We start from the raw sequence: 22500 nt of genomic DNA on the forward strand, positions 1-22500 counted from the left end.
CTACTCCTTAGTTGCTTGGGCTGTATGTTATGGATTATTATCATATTGGGAGGCCAATCCATGACCCACCTTCAGTCTAGTGCTGGTGGGAAAGAGGTTGGCATGCAGCATTGTACGTTTACATGTCTCCTTCCATCCATTTCTTGACGATGTGAAGTTGTCCTGTGTCTTGGCCAGACAAACAACCTCAAAACATAATGTTACCACTTTCATTTATGATATTGGAGAAGGTGTTGTTCTTGGGATCATAGGCAGCATTTCTCTTCCTCCAAACACATCGAGTTGTGTTAATGCCAAACAGTTTGATTTTGGTGTCATCTGATTCCAGCACCTCCCAATCATATCCTAATCCAGTTTGATGTTCATTGGCAAACCTCAGGTGAGCCTGAACAGGTTCCTTCTGAAGCCGGGGTACCATACATGCACTGCAAGATTTTAATCCGCTGTGGTATCAAGTGTTTCCAATAGTTTTCTTAGTGATTGAGGTCCCAGCTGCCTTGAGATCATTTCCTAGCTCCTCCCATACAGTTTTAAGGTGCTTTATCTCCTTTTTTCTGGTTATTAAATTCCCACAAGGTCAAATCTTGTATGGAACCAGAGACAGGCCTCAGATTGATGATTGATGATGATTTTGTATGTCCTAAAATTGGGAAGAAATGCACCAACAGTTTGCTCTTTAATATCCAGGAGCAGCCTTGTTGAGTTCTAAAATCTTGTCCCTGACATCCTTTGACAGCTTTTTGGTCTGTCCCATGTTGGCGAGTTTAGTTTGATTGATTGACTGATTCTATGGACTGATTCTGCAGATGCAATGTGTCTTTTGTGCAGGTTACTATTAACAGGTGTGTTCAATTCAGATAACAAGTTGATTGGAAGTGCCATTTGATCTATGGGATCAGAACTCTTAATGGTTGGCAGGGGATCAAATACTTATTTCCCTCAATTAAATATAAATTAATTATTATATATTCTTTAGAGTTAATTTCTGGATTTTCTTTTTGATATTCTGTCTCTCCATATTAGAATACATATTATCATTAACATTAAAGACTGATTATGTCTTTATTAGTGGGCAAACCAACAAAATCAGCAAGGGATCAAATACTTATTCTCCTCACTGTAACTAGCTAAACTGCCCAGCTCATCAGCTGCGCTCATCAGCTGTGCTATTAATGCTACCTCTTTCCCTTGGTGATGGCAATTAAATGTGAACGTGAGCTAGGTGCACAGGGTCTGAGATTATGGCTGCAGCTAAGAAGGCCTGTAAATGTAGGGACTTGCCGCAGGAGACGAGCTGGTTTCTTTGGCGGGCCCACACATTGCTTACGGCCGCGAGAGGTCAGCGCCGGCGCAATTATCTCAGTTCAAGTTTCTGTGATGCCGATGGTCAGCTGTGGACAGCCTTAATCAAGGTAGAGAGGTTCAAGCCACTCTGACCGAATTCACCTCCACCTGTCTGATCCCCTCCACCTGTGCAGCTGCTTTCAGCTTTTTTATTAATAATTAGGTGCCGTTTCCACGTAGCTGGATATTTTTATATGTGGATATTTTTTTCTCCTGCTTGTATTGGTTTTGCATTGGTTTTGGCCTTCCGTTTCCACGTAGCAGATATTTAAAAATCCAGGTGCAGGAGAAAAAAATATCCTGTTTAGGGGTCTGAAACGCATTTGTTACAATGGAGGATTTTTTTATCCACATGTTGCGTTTACACCTAGCAAGAGAAAAAAATACCCTGCTAAAAAAATATCCTGCTACGTGGAAACAGCACCTTAATTTTTATGGGGCTTTTAGGCCTATCTGATAGAACAGTATGAGATGGTGACAGGAAGCGAGTGGGAGAGAGCGATGGGGGAGGATCGGGTAATGGCCTCTGGCTACAGTGCTAAGGGAAGTCCATTTATTCTCAGCCTGGTCCCCTAAAGGTGTCCTAACTTAAGGTCTCTTAAAAGCGTTCACCTGACATCACATGGATCCCGGAAAAGGACGGCTGGATTTATCTTGCTCTACTGGAAGATGTTTGTTCACATGTCTTGGTAGACCGAACAGTTCCATGTTCTGAAGTAGACCAATAATGTTTGACGACATCAATGTAATTTTCTGTTCCGTCATTCATTCAGGTATGCATTCACACCTCTCATGGATGACTCGGATGACGAAGAAATTGAGGAGTTCCTGGTGTCTGCAAATCTGGGTAGGACTTCTAAGACCTTTTAAGATGATAATTGTATGCAGCACATCCCACGTTACTGTGGCCAGGTGCCAGACAAAGGCGTATTTATCAACAGGGAGAGTGGAAGTCCACACACTGCAACTCCAACTGAACGTTTACTTAAGTCGTACAACATTTCGACCCATCAGTGTCTTCATCAGACACAGACTGCATGTCAGTAATTGGTGTTGCAATGTGCAGTTTTCTGCTCTCTGTTGTAGGATTTCTAAAATAACCTCGGGACATATTTGGACATAATTAATTACTGTGTAAAATTGAAAGAAAAAATGTCTGCACACTTAAATCCCCTTTGTGTTCTTTTTAATAATAGGCCAAGCTTTCGGTCTACTGACCTTCCTCAGGGCTCCCCGAAAGCTTGACCTATTATAAAAAGAACACAAAGGGGATTTAAGTGTTAAAAAAAAAAAAAAAAACTAACCCCTCTTTGCAATTGCACTTGTTGTTCTGTATATTTCATGTGCACTTTGCATTTGCATGTGATGTTGGCTTGACTATGTCCTCTTTTGAAAGTCGCTTTGGTTATAAAGCGTCTGCCAAATGCAATGTAATGTAATGTAATGTAATGTAAAAGTGTGCAGACATTTTTTCTTTCAATTTTACACAGTTTTTGTTTATGTTTGGCACCTTTTAATCGAGAGTGCGGTGTGATCCGGCTAAACACAGACATAATTAATTACTAAAAAAGGTTTTTGCACTTGCATGATTATACCAGAGAGAATACAGTAAATTGCAAAGTAGATTGTAAAATATCTTTGATTATTCGATAGATTGCTATTGTATTGTTTGACATAATTTTTTAGCATTATTGATTACCAGGAGAGGTTTTGACTTTCCTGGCTAACACATTGTCCTTCCTGTTTGCTATAGCGGATGGTATTAAGCTGAGGGCCAAGAATGAAGCCAACGGCACAACACCCAAACCAGCACCCAATCCTGTAAGTATGACCCTCACTAGACATACAGTGTTGATATTCAAACAAACACACACTTTTACACACACATTTTGTAGCGAAGTCAGTGAAGATTGTGTTTTTGGACTGCTTTGATTAAAATTTTAAAAAAAGAAAATAAATTTGGAATGCTCCAGTTGAACTTGAAGTTTTCTTTTTCGTGGGGCATTTGATTCACCCCAACACACACACACACACACACACACACACACACACACACACACACACATTACTTAGAATTTCATGGTGATGATAAGTATTTGTGAAAAAGGTAACATCTGATTAAGGACAGCATGAATTCTGGAAAGGAAGTGCTAAAAATATTCACCTATTCACCAGATCACCTTTAAAACGCATTTGTAGAGTCAGTGACCGTCATCAATATGACCCTTATGCCGTGGCTACTGTTGTTTTGGCCCTGATGACAATGGTAGGCTATTAGTGACCTTGATTAGCCATTACTATGGGCAGTCATGGGTGAGCGGTTAGAGCATCAGACTTGCATCCCAGAGGTTGCCGGTTCGACTCCCGACCCGCCAGGTTGGTGGGGGGAGTAATCAACCAGTGCTCTCCCCCATCCTCCTCCATGACTGAGGTACCCTGAGCATGGTACCGTCCCACTGCACTGCTCCCCATGGGGCGCCACTGAGGGCTGCCCCCTTGCACGGGTGAGGCATAAAATGCAATTTCGTTGTGTGCAGTGTGCAGTGTTCACTTGTGTGCTGTGTCACAATGACAATGGGAGTTGGAGTTTCCCAATGGGCTTTCACTTTTCACTTTTCGCTTTCACTTTACTCTACCAGTTGATGACCTTAACTGTATTCAGTATGGCCTTGTTACCTTGAGTGTTTGACATGCCAGTGGATATCAACAATGATAAGAGACAGATGGAGTCTCTCTCTCTCTCTCTCTCTCTCTCTCTCTCTCTCTCTCTCTCTCCCTCTCTCCCGCTCTCTCTTGCTCTCTCTTGCTCTCTCTCTCTCTCTCTCTCTCTCTCTGATTTTAATTTAATGTATGTGCCTCATCCTCAGGATGAAGACTTGAAGTGGGTGGAGGAGAACATCCCTACTTCCCTGACAGATGTGTAAGTACAATAACCACTTGTCTCTCCAAACCACGGATTTGTTTGAACAATGAGTGGCGACCTCAGTGGTCATCTGAGGATGGGCACAAGGCATTTCTATTATTCTGCTGTTGATCTGCAATGGAATGTGAGGATCACAAGAAGCTGATATGAAAACTCGCCCATTTGCGATGACTTGATTGCGATACATGTACATTACTGTAATTTTGATGCAACCTGAACTGCATATTGTCAGTACTGCAATTTGATCGAAATGCCAGTTTACTGAAGAGAAGATGAATAATGTTATTGAAGCAAGTTCATCTCAACTTGATATCTGAAAACTGACTTGGGTGTTTGCGTCTGAACTCTTCCGATGTAACATACTGAGAAACCCACATACTGTAGAGCAGTGGTTCCCAACCTTTTTCTTAAGGGACCCATGTTTTTACTATTGTAAGCTTTAGTGACCCAACCACGCGAGCGCCCGCACGAGACGGAGTCACAAGATGCCCTCCGTTTCCTGCGAAAACTTATTTTAGTTATTTTATTCCTCAATTCGTCTTTGGTCAAATATAGAATAAATGTTTAATGTAGCACTTACAATTTGTTGCGGCTATGCATTTATTAGTTAAATGCTTTGTCTTTTATTCAACATGGGCTATATATATTTAAAACGAAACCCCTTAAAATCAAGAGGGCTCCGCGACCCCTGGGGATCTTTGGCGACCCATAAGGGGGGTCCCGACCCATAGGTTGGGAACCACTGCTGAAGAGGCAACAGGACTGCAATGTGTAATGTACTGTACATGGAGGGTTAATAGTGCTGTGCCCATGTGTGTTTCCTTCCAGGGCTCTTCCTGTGCTTCTGGACTCTGATGAGGTTTGTGGCTGTTCTCTTCTCCCCCCCCCCCCCCATGTTAATATATTTCCACTGTTTAAAACCCTCCATAAAACTACATGTTTACTGCACCAGCATGTATTCCCTTAACACGCTCCACATGGACTTCTGCTCTATGTAAATAATGTGTCACATCACATCCAAGTATAGTGTTAGGATGACCGCACAATATGTGGAGCAGTGAATGTTCTCATTCATTCTCTCCACGGTGGTTAAAAACACAAGTTGTACAGTGGTAAGCAACTGGATTTCCTGTCTAAAAGGAAGTCGGTTGGTAGTAATATTTTGCGATTGCTTAATTACTACCGTAGTCTGATGAGATTGAACCTAGTTCTCTCTGTCTTTCTCTCTCTCTCTCTCTCTCTCTCTCTCTCTCCCTCCCCCCGCCCACCTCTCTCTCAGGAAATAATGACAACCAAGTATGAAATGAACAAGATGGAGTAGAGAAGAGGGGGGCATGGGTACGTCTCTCCCCTCCCTCCTCATGGAGGCTTTCCTGTCGGACTGACTACCACCATCAGCACCTGCTGGTCTAAGGAGGGCCGAATGAACACACACCAAGCACAGAGGGGCGACTCTGGCTCAGGACACTGGAGGAGAGGGAGGGAGGGAGGGAGGGAGGAAGGGAGTCTGCCTGGTCAGGCAAAGCAGATTGATTGATGAGACTGTTTCTCTCTTCTCTTGCTTTCTTTTTTTGTATAAAAAAAGAGATTGTGATGTTACCTCAAAGTTCCTTCTTGAAAGTGTGAACATGGCTTCGCCTGCATTCACATTGGACCTAACTGACATCTAAAATCCTCTTTTTAGAAACAATATTCTGTGAAGTAAACGACACACAGCCCACCCCCCCAAAAAAGACCCCCTTTATTTTTCACTACATGAGGGAACTGAAAGTAATAGCATATCATGTTTTTTTGTGTGTGCGAAACGAACAAGTAATTTAACGTTGAATGGAATGGTCTAGAGAGGGGATGTAAGTTGGAACAGCTGGGCGGGAGTTTCCGGTTGACCAAAGTTGAGATTATATTTCTTACGTTTCCTGTTCCTGCTTGTTTATAAGGCAGTCAGTACGCTAAGTGTTATTTATGTGTTTATGTGTGTGAAGCAGGTTTGCTTCTGTTCAGTCTGGAAATGTAATGTGAAGTACTGTATAATTTGTCAGAAATGGTGTGTGCGTGCCTGGGTGCGTATGTGTGCGTGCGTTCGTTCGTCACGACCACAGGTTGGTCTTCAGAGTATGCGACTGTGTGTGTGTGCAGTGAAGTGTAAACAGCAATCTGATATATTGTATGCATTAGTGCCGTGAGAAGAGTTGAGCAGTGGAGGGGGAATGGAGGCAGTGAATGGATGCTGGCTGCAGTTTCCATGTAGCCAACAGTTAATGGGTGTCTGAAGTCCTGCTTGGAGCAATATTACTGCTTTGATTATAGAGTACAGTCTCTATAGCAGTTGCCCTCTTTTTTCCAGCTCATGCGCTTTGTTTTCATTTTTATTTGTTTTTGTTTTTGTTTGTTTTCTTTTTGTTCGTTTTTTTCCCCCCCATTGTCCCCACCCCATCTTATCTTTCCTGGTATGTTGTTTTATGTAGAAGTGTACTTAATTATCACACAGTCGCCTTTGGTTAATATTAATATTTTATTTCTGTCTGCTTTTTTCCGATGTTGGTATTACAGGACTATCCCAGAATGCTTCAATCTTCCTTGTTTTTTATTATTATTACTGTAAAAAAGTTATTTCCCCCCCGAGACGTACAACCTCTTATTTTATTTTATTTTTCCAGTCATGTAAAGACATTAATACATTGCTGCTCTTCTTTCCTTCCTTTCCAAGTGCTAATCGCCTGCAGAGAGAGTGAGAAAGGGAGCGGTGGTTTACAGTGAGGCCTACAGTAATATGCACTCGAGCATCTGAGATGTTTGTAGGCTCAGAGGTGTAGAGTGGACAATGCATGGGTGTCCCAAAAAATGTACTGTATACACACTTCAAATCATTGCAAAGTAGGTGTTTAGTAAGTTTAGTAAGTGTAGAATTTACAGACCTCATGTTATTGTCTCCCACCACCCGTTTGTGTGTGTGTCTGTCAGTGTCTGTCAGTGTGGCATCCTTCATGGTCAAGGCACTCGTGGCAACACCGATCTCAGACAGTTGTTCTCTTGGTATTTTTGTGCATTGATTTTCAATGGTCGCATTCCCTTTCAGTGACTGTTGTTGAAAGTCTACGCGATTCACAGAACACCTACTTTACTATGATTTTTAAGTCTACATTGATTCGGGACCCTGCATTCTGCCAGGTGTTGTGCTGGCCTGCTTGTTGCTATGTCCGTGGACATAGCTAGAGATAAACTTAACAGAGGGTAAAAACCTAACCGTTTACTGTTTAACAGGGTCTGAAATGTGATCAAAGTTTTACTGAATCCTAAATGTCTTCTTGTTCACTCCATAGTGCACTATGTAGGGAACAGAACAATGCAACTTGCGTCCTATGTAGTCAACGAGTCTACATTTCGGACTCAGCTCTATAGTGTTCCACGTCTACCTGCTATTGAGGTGGAAGGGCCGCAGGGAACTCAAGTAAACCAGCTGGATGGTCTATTCTGAAGTACGGGGAAACCTTAAAACTTTTATGGTTCCGTTATTATAGATCCATTAATTCATTGGGTTTTTTTTTGCTACAACAAAACAAATATTCTTATGTTGTATGAACATGGAAGGCATGTTTTTTATTTTTTATTTTACTCTTGATGAAAACTGAAAACTCGGTTGGTTTGGGTAGGTAATAAATAAATGGAAATATTTATAACAATGTGTCTCTTGTTGAAAAGGTTTCTCATTTAAATTCAATATGTAGGTCATTAGTCTTCCACAATAGCAGAGTTGAATGCAGATCAGACTATGTATTCCATAGGCCTGACTAAAGTTTACCACAGCTTTGTCCTAGTAGACTACCAAATTCAAATTATTTGGCTTATTTGTAGGTCTGCCTACTAACCGCAAGGGGGAGCCCAATCCTCAAAGCTGGTCTGATTGTATCTCATGACTTCAGTAGGCCTACTGTGCAAGTTATAGCCTAAAACAAAATAATTAATGGACCTAAATAATTTGACGCATTGTCTGTCCAACAACATATGGCACATTAGGATTAAACATGCCCATTAGAATGTTCTTTTTGAAATGCATAGTCCTACATTGAAACTGTCATAGGCTATTTAGTGGATGAACGATATTGATTTTTTCTGTAGCCTACATGAATGCTATAGGCCACATACTTACAAAGACAAGGCGACAAATTGACCATTTGTGCAAACAAACAGCAGCATTAGCCTAAGTCATGCGCTCAATACGATTCCACTGACTGACCAATGAGTCACGTGATGGTGCATTAAAAAAGTAAATCTAGATCCCCCACCCCCTGAATAGGCCTAGCCCTATATTAACAAACTGCCAGAAAGTTGGACCTTTTCTTCCCTGCACAGAGGAAAATGCCACCTGCTACGCCTGTTAGAGGCGATTTACATGTGTTGGGCCGTCTCTCCTCCAAACGTCACTAAAGTTGGCAACTTGGCGTCACAACCATGCAGCCCGCTCTCAACTCCCACCCTTTCATATTTGATCTTCAATAAAAGAGCGATTTTTAAACCACTGCAAATACAGACAGGTGAGTTACGAGACTTCACTTTCAGCCCTACGCACTGACTGACATGTTGCATATGACTTGGTTGCACTTTTGAAAACGTCAGCTGCTTACGACATGAAATGAATTCAATGAGCGTAGGTATTGCCCCCTTGTTCTGTTCTTTCCATATTTTCTATAGCTTAGTATTTTTCTTTTGCGCCCAAATTTTGTCAGCTTGTCCAGGCGAATGATGCCCTCATCCACTCTAGGCAAGAGGTTTACATGAGGGGGTGAGAGCACACTGACCAACTGCCAGGTGTTTTTTCCCCCTTCAGCTTTTGAATTAGATGTTTTACTCTGATGTTAGAATCCTCCCCTACTGTCCCCCAATACTGCTCTCAATAAATGAGAAGCCCACGTATGAGGGGTGAGCTGAAGAGCTGTTCAAAGATAGGCTCTCACTCTTACTAAAACCCATGTGCTTACTTCACGTGCAAGCCCTTGGTTTCAGACTCTTGGGCTATTTTCATTCTACTGTAACCCCCCTGGCGCGCGGTTCTGCCTCATGAAACGACACATGGTGGTGCGTGCCGCGTCTTGGACAGCAAGGGCGCATAATGCATAGCCTAGCGGTTTAGTTAAGAAAGCAACATGCACGAGTGCTAGAGAAAGAAGAGAATTTGATACAGTGTGTGTGTGTGTGTGTGTGGAGAGGATGCGGTAGGAGGGATTAGGGGTATCCATCCACATGTGAGTGAGGCTGAGCGCTGTGTAAGGTGAGCAGTCCAGTCCAGGATCCCCTCGCCAGCACTCCCGTGTGCGCACCCACTCCACAGCTGTTGCTGCTGCTGCTGTAGACTGACGACTGATGCGGAGCATCCTTAACGTGTATCTCTCACCTTAGCCACGCAAAACGAGACCACATTTAAGCTGGTTTACTAACACACCCGAGGATTTATTTTATTGGTGTAATCTGAAGAGGGTCATTTTCTCGGACAGAACAACAGTGGACTTCAGAGATGGTGATTTTGAATGGTTACAGCTTTTTTATGCTGCTGTGCTGTGCAACGATTTGTGACTGCTTTGATGGGACGCAGGTAAGTTTTTCTGTCATTTTCTTAGTGTGCGTGTGCCTGTGTCTGTGTCTGTGTTTTGAGAGAGAGAGAATGACTGTGACAACAAACATCAAAGAGCAAAACATGAAGCAAAACAGTAGAAAGGCCATAAATAAGTACCCTATTCAAAGTATCTTTGCTTTGCTGGTGTTTAAGATCAGGTATTTGAAATCAACAGTGATTTCTGTGGTTAGAGGCAAGGTCAGTCAGCTGCTTTGGGAGGGTATTGTTTTCCCTTTGCCTATCACAATAAACACTTGTAATCGTGTCTGTGTTTGTGGAAGTTACATGGGGCTAGTCTACGTCACATGGGATCAAGCGTGTGGGTGCATTCCTTTGCCTCGAAAGCTCTTGAGGTCTTTTCACTTCCACATGTTCTGCTTTGCATCATTTACTCAAAGCCCCAAACACATGGGCTCGAGAGAGAGAGAGAGAAAGAGAGAAAGCTCTGTTACCCCCTCCACAAAACTTTCCAAAACTTTTGTGATAAGGCTGTTGTTGGAGTAATGATGGAAAGCTCGCACATCCACAGGAACGTCTGACCTGGGAGCAGGACCAAAAGTGACTAGATGATTTTGAGAAAAAGTCAGCTGCACAACCAGGATTTCTTTTTCTTGGTAAAACCCGAAACGTCACGAAAAAATAAAATATTGGGAGCAAAAGAAATCCTGGTTGTGCAGCGGACTTTTTCTCAAAATCAAGGCTGTTGTTGGAGTCATTCTTGCTATGCATTTATCGAATCAATCTCATTTTAGAAAAAAAAAATCCATCTGGTAATAAGTCCCTTCTCCATACTGCCTCTGTCCCATTGTTAAACTCTGGTGTATTCACAGGTGTCTCTTGCAGCTCTATAGGAGTGCCTTCTGTTTAGTGTTTTGATTTGTCTCCTACAGTGGATGTTCAAGTCTCTGTCTGCACATGGTTTTACCAACAGTCAGCTGTTGGCATTTCCCTCAAACGGATATGAAATAGGAGAGAGAGAGAGAGAGAGACGAATGAGACGGAGAGAGATCTAACATCTGACGGAACCAAATTCTTCTCAGGCAGAGCGTGAGCGTGCCTGGCTGTGTGAAAAGATGTTCTCCTCAGCCGTTTCTCCTGTGCTGCTGCTGCTGTGTGTGTGTGTGTATGTGTGTGTGTGTGTGTGTGTGTGTGATGCCACATCTGTCTGCTTTAGTGTCAGGAAGTGTCTGCATGGTGGAAACATGTGGTGCCTGTGTCTCGCACCCATTGCATCATCTATCCCATCATGCACCACCTGCCGTCACATGCACACCTGCGATCTCACTAGAAGAGCCATGAAGGGAAAGAATACTGCCGAGATCTGATTGGATCAATTGGGGTTCTGCTTAGATATGACTGGGTGAAATGGGGTTCTGCTTAGATCGGATCAAATCAAATGTGGTTCATCCACTGTCTGAGTTGATCTTTGTGTGTGTGTGTGTGTGTGTGTGTGTGTGTGTGTGTGTGTGTGTGTGTGTGTGTGTGTGTGTGTGTGTGTGTGTGTGTGTGTGTGTGTGTGTGTGTGTGTGTGTGTGTGTGTGTGGGCATGCCAGCCAGCCAGCCAGAGTGAGAGTGTGTAACTCGACGACTTTTTTTCCACCAACGTTTTATGGCCATCAGAAAAGGAGTGATTGATATCTATCAAACATGACGTGGTATCATGGAATGGCATGCTATCGACGCACAGATCCAGTGTTTACAGTAACATCCACAACACAGACAGACAGACAGACGGCCCTAAAACCCAGAAATGATGGCCCCAGCCAGCCCCTTTGGATCTCTAGCTCACCCCCTCAGCTCAACAAGCCGGCTTCACGTGCCATGAAAAATACACAGAAGAGAGCAGACGTTTGGACCTGAGTCCCATTGACATCTGCCCGCCAGCTTTAGCTCTTCCCATCTCTCATGCCTGGTGGCAGGACCGGATTAAGATGGCCTGGGGCCCCTAGGCTACAGGTTGCTGTGGGCCCCTCCAGAAGGCAAATTTTGCGCCAAATTTACATAGAAAGGGTTATAATTACGAACTAGGATTTGAGGATAACATGTCTACTAACTATACTGAACACAGAAAATCATTTTTTTCAATATTGCATCTCGTCACAATTCTGCATTTTTTTCACTTTTGGCCAATCAGGGCCTTCCTGGCAGGTGGGGGCCCCTAGGCTGCATCCATATCTAGCCAGTGCATTAATCTGGCCTTGCCTGGTGGGACCACAGAGACTAGGCTTTAGGTGGCACATTGTGCGTCTTATTTCCCTTCCGACTTTGTCTCTTCCTTTGTGAAGCCACACTGAAGTGAATGTACTGTATCTAGATGTGTGTCAATGCGTACGATATACTGTATAGTGATAATGTGATGTATGAGGATTTGTGTATGTGTGCACTTGCAAGTATTCTTGTTAGCTATTATTTATGAACCTCTCTATCTCTCTCTCTCTCTCTCTCTCTCTCTCTCTCTCTCTCTCTCTCTCTCTCTCTCTCTCTCTCTCTCTCTCTCTCTCTCTGTGTGTGTGTGTGTGTCTGACTATGTATAAATGTGCGTGTACGTGCATGTGTGTCCGTGTCTGCGCTTGTGTCTTTGTGAAAATGTGTGTGTGTGGTAATGTGTGTGGTAATGTGTGTGTGCTTCCTCAGGGCTGCATAGAGCGCCACCGTGTGGTGGGAATCCTGCGGCAGATGGAGCGTTTCCTGAAGGGCCAGGAGGTGCGCTTCACCGAGGGCCTGCGCATCATGAAGTCCAAGCTCACCAACCTGCAGAACTCCGTCTCCAAGTTTCCACAGGCTGACGAGTCCTCTCGTGAGTGCACCGGCAACCACTCTGGATGTTTCTTTTAACTCACTTGATGCCAATTACTTCCTTGTCAAATTTGAGAGAATTTGATCTATAGCTGCACAATAGTAGTCTGGGAAATCCCATGCTGCTTTGCACAATCGTTCCGATCTGAAGACAGCTTGGAGTCTACCCTCAGCAAGGGTACCAAATCATGGTCCCTGTCTCTATCCAATCAGAGAGCACGGAGGCATGGGAAGGCGATGACTGCTTTTCATTTGAATAGATACAACTGATTGGCTATCAAGTCAAGTCAAGTCAAGTCAAGTTTATTGTCAATTTCTTTACATGCACTGGTCATACAAAGAATTTGAAATTGCGTTTCTTGCTCTCCCATGCAGACATAGACTAATCTATGGCTACATATGAAAAAATTGAATGAAAAGTCCGCGACACCAAGCTCCCGTTGCTCTTTTTAATGTAACGTTTCGGGCAGCATGCCCTTCATCAGACATTGTCTGATGAAGGGCATGCTGCCCGAAACGTTACATTAAAAAGAGCAACGGGAGCTTGGTGTCGCGGACTTTTCATTCAATTTTTTCATGGTATTTTTGTTGGTCCTGCACCCTATTTTTTGAGACGGATGTGCGTGTTTTCTCTTTAACCTATGGCTACATATGCCAAATGGTATACATTCATAATGCCCAATAAACAGCCGTTGTCAATCGTAAACCACACACCCTCCTACGGGATTTACAGTAGGCAGGTCTCCAGACCTTATCTCACTTGTGATTATGTCTGGTGATAACCATGCAAGCTATGTTTGAAATATTGAATTGAAGTGAATGGACGTTTTAGCAGAATTTGTGAAAAGTGTGTTTTGTGCTGCTTTCATCAAAACTGGAAGGAGAGTCATTTGGAAGAGTGCTCCTGTTGCCTTTCCACTTTCACATGTTTGAAATGCCTCTTGCTTGCCTTTTTTGCAGCCTTTCTTCAGCAATGTTCTAGTCCCCATGTACCCATCCTTCCATGTTTTGGGTGCTTGATGTCCTGGGGAAGTGGAAAGACTTCTATTCTATTCTATTCTATTCTATTCTATTCTATTCTATTCTATTCTATTCTATTCTATTCTATTCTGTTCTGTTCTGTTCTATTCTATTCTATTCTATTCTATTCTATTCTTCACAGAGACGATGCAGGGACCAAGGAAACTAAGCTTGGCAAGCAGTTAGTTTATAGGATAGTTTATAGAACAATGTAAGAATTTACAGGGAAGTTCAGCTACCGTTCACCACCAAAATGTAAAAAGAGTGCGCCGAGCAGTGATCTCTTGCCATGATGGTCTGCTGAGGTGTTGAGACTAGTGAGGTTTAGTGTGTTTGGTGTTTGGTCTGAGATGAAGCAGCGGTATTGGACGGAGACATGTCTTAGGGTTTGGAAATCATTACACCAGCTTCGTTTATACCAGGAATATGGACGGCATACTTTAAACATCATAAAATGTAAGGAAAACCCTAGCAAACTTGGTGGTGAATGTATTTGTAGTCACCCTGCCAATACAGGATTGTTTGATGGCTTGGGATGTGTTCAGATTCCATCGTGGCTCCCTACAGTTGAACCCATTCACAGCCTCTGTTATAACCTTATTGTCGTCATAATGGCAATAATCAATATAATGTAATGGCAATGTTGTTTGGACATAGTTAAAGGTGCACTGTGTAAGATGAATAGTTTCTAAATAATGAACTAATATTTACTAGTATGATCAAAGTACAGTAAGTTTTGCAGCTAAAAATGTCTATATCTGGAAATTCAAAATGGCGGACAATGGAGAAGATCCCCCTTTTCATGTATGAAAAAGCGCAATTTTTCCCAATCATAATGAGTACTCAAAATTTGATGGTGGTGGTAAGTATTCATGAAAAGGGTAACATTTGTGAATGGGCAGCCTGAGTTCTGGAAATAAACTGCTAAAAATATTATACAGTGTACCTTTAAAGGGGTATGCCACTATTTTGGGGCTTAATACAGTTAAAATCGTTGGCTGGGGTTTATAAAGGTGGTAAAGTGTCTTATTTTTCATGTTAAGCGTTGTCTTGCTTTAAGACACGTTAAAAGAGGGAGTATGTCGCTAAGCTAGTGAAAGTCAATGTATCCATGTAGCATTGCTACATGCTACACGGATCCATTGACTTTCACTAGCTTAGCGACATATTCCCTCTTTTAACATGAAAAATAAGAAACTTTACCACCCTTATAAACCCCAGCCAACGATTTTAACTGTATTAGGCCCCAAAATAGTGGCATACCCCTTTAAGGTTTTCAGTAGTGAGTGGAAATGAAAGACCTATGAGTCGATGGAGTACACTAAGGCGTGTGTGTTTGTGTTTGTAAGTGCGTGACAAAAAGACCAACAAAGGTCGGCGTCTGCGCCTTGAACTAATGCTCGTGTATTGCTTGGTGCGAGCACTCCCAAAAAAGTCATAATCACTCAAACTAATGGAAGACATTGAAAATGAGACATTGAAAATGGACTAGCTCCGAAAGGTCTGTCACTCCAGTTAATCCTTAGACTTCTGTTGCATATTTTCGGCTTCAATACACTTTTTCACACAAGTTTTGTAAGTGCGTGTGCATGTGTGCATGTGCGTATAAACTTGTGAAAGTGAGACAGAGAGAGGCAGACAGACAGACAGACAGACTCACTGTTTGTGCATATGTTTGCCAGTGTATGCGTGTGTTGTTTGGCTCGGCTTCTTCATTGCACAGTACTGTAAGTGAATCTGAGCGTGTTCCCTTCAGATCCGGTTAATGCCTCCATCCCCTGGGCCCATACAATGACTTCCTGTTGCCCAAACTGACTCCGCCATCCTCCTCCATCTGGTGTGTGTGGGTGTGTGTGTGTGTGTACGTGTGTGCGTGTGTGTGCGTGCACGTGTGTGCGTGCACGTGTGTATTTTCTGCTGGACACACACACACACACACGCACACACACACACGCAAGCGCGGGAGGGCATGTGGGGCAGGCACATGGAGTGTGTGTGGGGGGGGGGGGGGGGCAAGGGGAAGTGAAATGTGTGTTGTTTGGCAGTGAATTGCAGGACCCATCAAGTGTTTCTCAGCAACACAACACACACACACACACATACACACACACACACACACACACACACACACACACACACACACACACACATACACACACACACACACATACACACACACACACACACAGTGGTGAGAGGCTTTCTGGCAGTGGGTGAGGGAACAAAGGTTGTCATTGTGCGTTTACGGCAATCGAGGCACCGCTGGCTCAAACGAGGAGCAATCTTAAACCCCCAGAATGCCTTAGATCTGATGGGGACTCAGAGAGAGAGAGAGAGAGAGAGAGAGAGAGAGAAGTCATTTCAAGGCAAGTGAGAGCAGGCCCATTTGGACTTTGGGTTTAGCTGCGGAGAACTATACTCAGTGTTGTTCGTTGCCATGGTTATGTGAAATGGGTCCATCAACAATATCTGTATAAATTTTCCATTGCCCCATCACCTAATAATGTAGCCTATTGTTTAAAAAGTAATTACTGAGCTATCACAACTGATAGAAATCCGGAGTGGAAAACCCAAAGACACACAGGAGTGCTTGCTCCAATGGTGTATGCATAAACAAAGGCTTTTTCACAAGATGGAAAAACACTGTTTGGTCTATCAACTGCATCTGCGCACACGTTGTTGCCTAATGTCTCCTGAGCACCGCCATTCCCTCTGTCCAGGGGCAGATGAAGTAATTATGTGACCCTGGGCAAAATGTGCTTTGTCAAAAGAAAGAGGAATGGTGGGTTCTTCTCATTTCTCTTGGCTTATTTTTGTAACCTGACGTAAGTAAAGTATTTCCCGTTACCCAGTAAATGAGGCTCTTCAGGGAAGTGTTTCCTAACTTTTTTGTCTTGCTTACCCCCTTTGCCTTTTTGTCATATGATGAGTACTCCCTAACTGATGCCCTATATCTCTTCCTCTATCCCATCGTGGCTATATTCCATACATGTGGTGGCTGGAGGTTGGGAACTGCTGCTTTAGGTTAAAGGTACACTGTGCAGGAAATGGTCAGAAAAGGTACTGCAACTATGCTGCTTATTGAAACTGGGTTGCCTATTGCCAAATTGGATCTTTACATGAAAGTTTACTAAGTAATAAACAAATATTTTCTAGTATGGTCCAAGTAGAGTCATTTTTGCAGGTAAAAATGGCTATTTTTGGAAATTCAAAATGGTGGACCATGGAGAAGATCCCCCTTTTCATGTATAAATAGTGCAATTTTTCCAGTCATAAGGAATACTTAGAATTTGATGCTGGTGGTAAGCATTCATGAAAAAGATAACATGAGTGAATGGGCAGCATGAATTCTGGAAATAAACAACTGAAAATCTCACACAGTGTCCCTTTAAGGGACTGGGGACAGACAGAGGGGTTCAGTTTGTCTGGCCGCTTGGGACCAGTGGCAACTATGAGCCTGAGTCTGGCCGCGGTTGGCCCACCCGTTAGTCCACAGCTGCCTCCATTCCCCCTATCCAGTAATCTCTCCAGTCCAGAGTCAACGGGGCGCGTCATGTCTTTTCCCATGAAGAACCGCAACAATAGCGACACTCGTGCACTCTGGCCTGAACAGTGAAACAGCAGCATCTGGATGACTTAATATGCATTACATTACATTACATTACATTGCACTTAGCTGACGCTTTCATTTATTCAAAGCGACTTACAGTTATTATTTGTCAGGGTATTGGTTACAGTCCCTGGAGCAATGTGGGGTTAGGTGCCTTGCTCAAGGGCACTTCAGCCATGGATGGAGATGTAGGGAGAGGTCAGGAGGGATTCGAACCTGCAACCCCTAGATTGGAAGACCAACTCTCTAACCACTAGGCCACGGCTGCCCCGTCGTGCATTTGTGCAATATGCATTTCATGGTATGCTCTCTCTCTCTTCCCCCGCCCCTCTCCCCCCTCTCCCTCTAATAAGTCTTTATTTCTTTGTTTGTTTCTTCTCATTTCATTTCTCTCTTTCTCATTATTACATCTGTGGTTTTTTTTTTCTCCCCACCTGATAGCCCCGCTCGCATGTCCGGTCCTGGAGGCTCCAGAGAATGGGAGGAAATTTGGCTCCAAATACCTGACTGGCCACGAGGTGCACTTCACCTGCTCCCCGGGATACCATCTGGTGGGCCCCGCCACGCGCCTCTGCCAGGAGGATGGCACCTGGAGTGGGGAGAACGCAGGCTGCAAAGGTACCGCTCTCATACTTGTACTGCTATAGGCCAGGGCCGGATTAAGAAGGCTTGGAGCCCCTAGGCTACAGGGCACTGTGGGGAACTCAAGAAGGCAAATTTAGCAAAACATTTAGTTGCATAATTACAAGCTAGGAATTCAGGATAACATGGCTACTAACTGTACTCAACACGATGGATGACTTGTTCAATATCGCATCTTGTCATAATTCTGCAACTTTTCACTTTTGGGCAATCAAGGGCCCTGGCAGGTGGGGCCCCCTAGATTGCAGCCATATCTAGCCTGTGCATTGATCTGGGCATCCGGGTCTGGTTATGGCCATAGCTGGGGTCTAAAAAGTAAGAGAATGTGCGCACCAGAGATTCTTTAAGTATAGAGATATGCCAATGTAATAGGTTGCTAAGGGTACCTAACATGACCAGGTTCCGGTCTGCCTAAAGGGGCGTGTCATAATACTCCTAGCATTGAATAGAACAGTCCTTAGGTCTGCCTAGGTCTGCTTAAAGGGGGATTTCCCCCCTCTCCCCCTTGCAGTAATAGAACCCGGAAACAATGGGCCAATGGAACCTCTCTCTCTCTACTCTCTCTGGTGCGCACATCAGTAACACAGGTGCTGGACCAAACCGTGCATAACTGAACGTTGCACTTTGATGAAGGACTGAGAGTCCGAAGCATTGTGAGATGAAACTTTGTTTGTGAGCATTGAGCAGCGTTGCGGGCCTTTATCATTTCCTTTCACATAGCTGTGGTCTACCAAGGTTGCCATGTAGCGCTTTCATAATCGTAGTTATGGCGTAGCTGCAGCCTACAATGGTAGCTCTTTCATAATGGTAGGTACGAGTCACTACTGTGGGTACTGTTTAATAATCACAACATAGCTATGATGTAGCTGTGGTCTACAAAAGTAGCAGTTTCATAAATGTAGTTATGACGCAGCAGCGTTCTAATGATAACTATTTCATGACTGTAGCTATGAGTGACTGTAGGCCTAGTTGTTGTTATGATGTAGCTACAGCAGAGATTCTTAAAGTATAGAGATATGCCAACATAATAGGTTTCTATGGGCAGGGCACCTAACATGACCAGGTTCCGGTCTGCCTAAAGGGGCGTGTCATAATGCTCCTAGCATTGAATAGGACAGTCCTCAGGTCTGCCTTGGTCTGCCTAAAGGGGGATTTCCCCCCCAATAAAAGAACCCGGAAACAATGGGCCAATGGAACCTCTCTCTCTCTACTCTCTCTGGCTACAGTCTATAGGCCTACTTTTAAAATCATCATATGGTGGGGACAGTAGTCTACGTTTCATGTAGTTATGACCATAGCTGTGATCTAGAAAGGTAATAATGTACTATAGTTATGATCACTGTGGTTTATGAAGGTAGCTCTTACATAACCATAGCTATGAGCCACTGTGCTCTCCAAAGGGACCGTTTATAGCTCTTTCACAGACATCTCAAGTCTTCCTGAGGTTCAGGGAGTCTCCCTGATATTGATAGTTGCTCCCAGGTAGCCGCAACTCGGATGAAATATCTAAATATGAAATATTTTTGACAATGCAAGTGAGAGCCTGTCGGCAAGATGATAACTTGTGCATCATGCGTGGAATACTTTGATAAGATTGTGTAGGTAGGCTGAGATTAGCTGGGATGTCTGCTTTCATAAGTTTAGTTATGACATAGCTGTGGTCTACAAGGGTTGCACTTTTATAATTGTAATAATACGGCAAGTGACTGGTCTGCAAAGGTAACCCTCTAAGACTATAATCTACATAGTGCTTTCCCCATCGTAGTAGTGACTATAACTATGGACTATAAAGGTAGGACTTTAATCGGACAATGTTTTTTTATACTCTAGTCTGCAAAGATACAGCATCTTGCGATCTAGAAATAATCATATAGTGGCTAATGACCCTAACTGTATATAATCTACAGTGCATGACCCTAACTGTATATAATCTACTGTGCATTAAAGAAAATGATAGACGTTATAGCTTTACATATAGCCTAGTTCTTTATTACCATGGTTGGGGTCTATAAGCTGTCTATTTCTGTCCTCAAGGTCACTCTGTCATATACTAATGAGAGTAATTATAACCAATGATCTTGTGTGATTGCTGTCCTCTGTTTGATTGCTGTTGATAGATGATTAATGTTGTCAGTTTGATGATATTATTATTTGCCCAGCTTTGTGGTTCAGGTGTTTGTGTGTGGTGGCACCACGTAGAAGACTGAATGTGCTCCGTTTAATCTTAAAACTTCCTTTGCCCAATCTTACCCTACTACTAATTGAAACTCGGTTTCTGGCTAAGCTTTTTGTTGCATCCCATAAATGTTGCATAAAATATTTTGTGTCTGACAGAGAAAAGAACTAGGCCTATATACATGAAAAGGGACACATACACAAACAATACACAAAATGAATTTAAGAACTCATTTTAAAAGCTTCATTTCATTATCAAAAAAAATCTATTTCTTTATAAACATTTATTTATTTGCCCACAGCTGAATTCAAGGACTCAACATAGTTTTGTTTTTAGATTGATTTGCTAGGCCTACACGTAGCATACAGAAGAATAAAAATACGCATTTCTCACTGCAATAACATTGCATGCATTGATTTTGATCATCATGAAGATTTGACCCTGTAAATTGCTCACATTAGAACGAGACTATAAAAGTTGCTGTAGCTTTACAGTGCAAAGGGCACTGCTCTGCCATGGTTTGCGCACTAACAGTCGTTGATAAGACTTAACTGCCTTAGTACTACACTGCTAATGCATTACACAGAAGCCATAGTATGATACTATAGCAGATTTATAAACAGGAGCCCTTTTTCATAATCTAAAAAAAAATAGGAGCCATGTCCTAATGCAGGACGAGTGCTAGGACGAGTGCTGAACAAGTCAAGATACATGGGGTATCGCCTCAATTCTTCCATATGTATAGGTATCCCTCAGGTTTTATGTAATCTCTATTGATAGATTTTTTTAAGTTGCCCTCATTTGATTTACTATGGCTTCTGCCTCATCCAAGCTCATCATTCCATCGTTTAGATGAAGATCATCGGGACCACAAGCTGTGAGAGCCGCCTTCAGTGCCTCCTCAGAAACTTGAAAAATTCTCCTTTTTGGCACATGCAAGGCCAGACTAACCACATCCCATGCATAAAACTCCTCATTTCTTGTCCCCATTGCTACTAAGTGTTGCCGATTTCTAGCTATATTAAGTTCTAATGTGTGAGTTCCGCAGATGGCCTGAGCATGCCAGATAATCTCGCCATTGCTGTAAGCACACACATCCTCATTATCACCTAGTATGGGGAAGCAGTCATAGTGGTCAACAGAAGGACTGTGGACCAATACCTTGTATGTGATATTCTGACGGTAGATCACAGTCTCGTACTTTCTGAAGACCGGCCTCTGCCCGGCACAGAACTGTGTGCTGTATGCCTGTAGAATCTCCTCCAGCTGGAAGGAGAAATGAAAATTTCCGAAGCGAGACTCGTCAGTAAAGGCATGAGAGGTGGTGAAGTGGTGCAGAAAAGGTCTCTCCTCATGTCTCCTCCTCTGGCCCTCAGTGCGTTCAGGGAACACCTTGTCCAGGTACCTCTGCTCTGCAGCAGCAACCTCTTCTGTACTAAACTGAGGATGCCACCACAGTAGCTCACGATCCAACCCCTTAAACCCACCGCTTTGAAGGATACCTCTAGCGCCAACTTCATTTGTCTCATGGGCTATTGTGGACGCGTGGAACTCTACAGGATGAGGATAATGTGGAACTTCATATCTGGTCCATTCCCCTGGTTCAGAAATCTCCTTATTGAGATATTGGTTCCTGCAGATGCCCCTCAGGTCAGCTAGTTTCATATGGACAGCACTCACATACTGCTCCTTCCATCCCAGGGTGTTGGGTCTATAGAGTAGCTCCCTCTGTGGAATTAGAAAGTATTTATTTTAGGTCTGTGTCTGTCTTTTTTTGCTTTTCTGCTTCCTCGTTACATTACATTTCATTACATTGCATTTGACAGGCGCTTTTTAACCAAAGTGACTTACAATCAAGGACATAATCATTGCCAACATCGAAGTGCATAGGAAATATACAGAACAACAAAGTTAGTAATTTTTTTAAGTACATTAGGGTTAAGTAGAGTACATTCAAGTGTAAAGAAATCCTGCACACTGTCCATTCCACCAACAAACTTTAATACAACGTTTCGGTCATCCGACCTTCTTCAGGTAGAGGTTAAGTAGAGTACACACACACACACATACACATCATGCCATAGATATACTCACACACATAAAGGTTCTATTACTGAACACTTCCATGACCTCACCTGATTTCTTATTACTTAGTTGTGAAATAATGTTTTTGAATCAGTTGATACTAATAGCTGCGTAGTAAGTACTGTAGGTTTACATACCCGGTCAGTATTAAGTTGAGCCATTTTTCTGGTTCGGCCAATCAAATCTTTCAACTCCAATGATATAGTCTGTTAGACTGACTATCACGTCTACAACTTTCTTTTGAGCGTCTAGTCTGGAGAAGCTGCCGTAATGCCTTAGAATCAAGCCGTTGGAAA

At 43.1% G+C, this 22500-nt stretch overlaps 3 protein-coding genes across 4 annotated transcripts in view; 2 read left to right on the top strand and 1 right to left on the bottom strand.

The window, feature by feature from the left end:
• The window catches only part of tmem87b (transmembrane protein 87B), an 18224-nt gene extending 11382 nt beyond the window's left edge, over positions 1-6842 (top strand). For both annotated transcript variants that reach the window (XM_063191973.1, XM_063191972.1), the window contains exons 16-20: positions 2118-2191; positions 3098-3165; positions 4212-4264; positions 5096-5126; positions 5547-6842. In XM_063191973.1, the coding sequence (XP_063048043.1) occupies positions 2118-2191; positions 3098-3165; positions 4212-4264; positions 5096-5126; positions 5547-5588 (268 nt within the window). In that variant the 3' untranslated portion in view covers positions 5589-6842. The remainder of the gene's footprint in view (positions 1-2117; positions 2192-3097; positions 3166-4211; positions 4265-5095; positions 5127-5546) is intronic.
• A 2110-nt stretch (positions 6843-8952) lies between these two features.
• Positions 8953-22500, top strand: part of LOC134440735 (fibulin-7) — a 31225-nt gene continuing 17677 nt past the window's right edge. Inside the window, exons 1-3 of the mRNA XM_063190837.1 lie at positions 8953-9854; positions 12510-12672; positions 17743-17919. Coding sequence (XP_063046907.1) covers positions 9777-9854; positions 12510-12672; positions 17743-17919 — 418 coding nt within the window. The 5' untranslated portion in view covers positions 8953-9776. The remainder of the gene's footprint in view (positions 9855-12509; positions 12673-17742; positions 17920-22500) is intronic.
• LOC134440736 (uncharacterized) overlaps positions 20419-22500 on the bottom strand; it is a 2286-nt gene continuing 204 nt past the window's right edge. The window contains exons 1-2 of the mRNA XM_063190839.1: positions 22342-22500; positions 20419-21847 (exon numbers count right to left, since the gene is read on the bottom strand). The exon at positions 22342-22500 is cut by the window's right edge and continues 204 nt beyond it. Of these exons, the coding sequence (XP_063046909.1) occupies positions 20906-21847; positions 22342-22365 (966 nt within the window). The 5' untranslated portion in view covers positions 22366-22500 and the 3' untranslated portion in view covers positions 20419-20905. The remainder of the gene's footprint in view (positions 21848-22341) is intronic.

The sequence above is a fragment of the Engraulis encrasicolus genome, chromosome 24 (assembly GCF_034702125.1).
Source record: "Engraulis encrasicolus isolate BLACKSEA-1 chromosome 24, IST_EnEncr_1.0, whole genome shotgun sequence".
NCBI classification, from domain to species: Eukaryota; Metazoa; Chordata; class Actinopteri; order Clupeiformes; family Engraulidae; genus Engraulis; species Engraulis encrasicolus.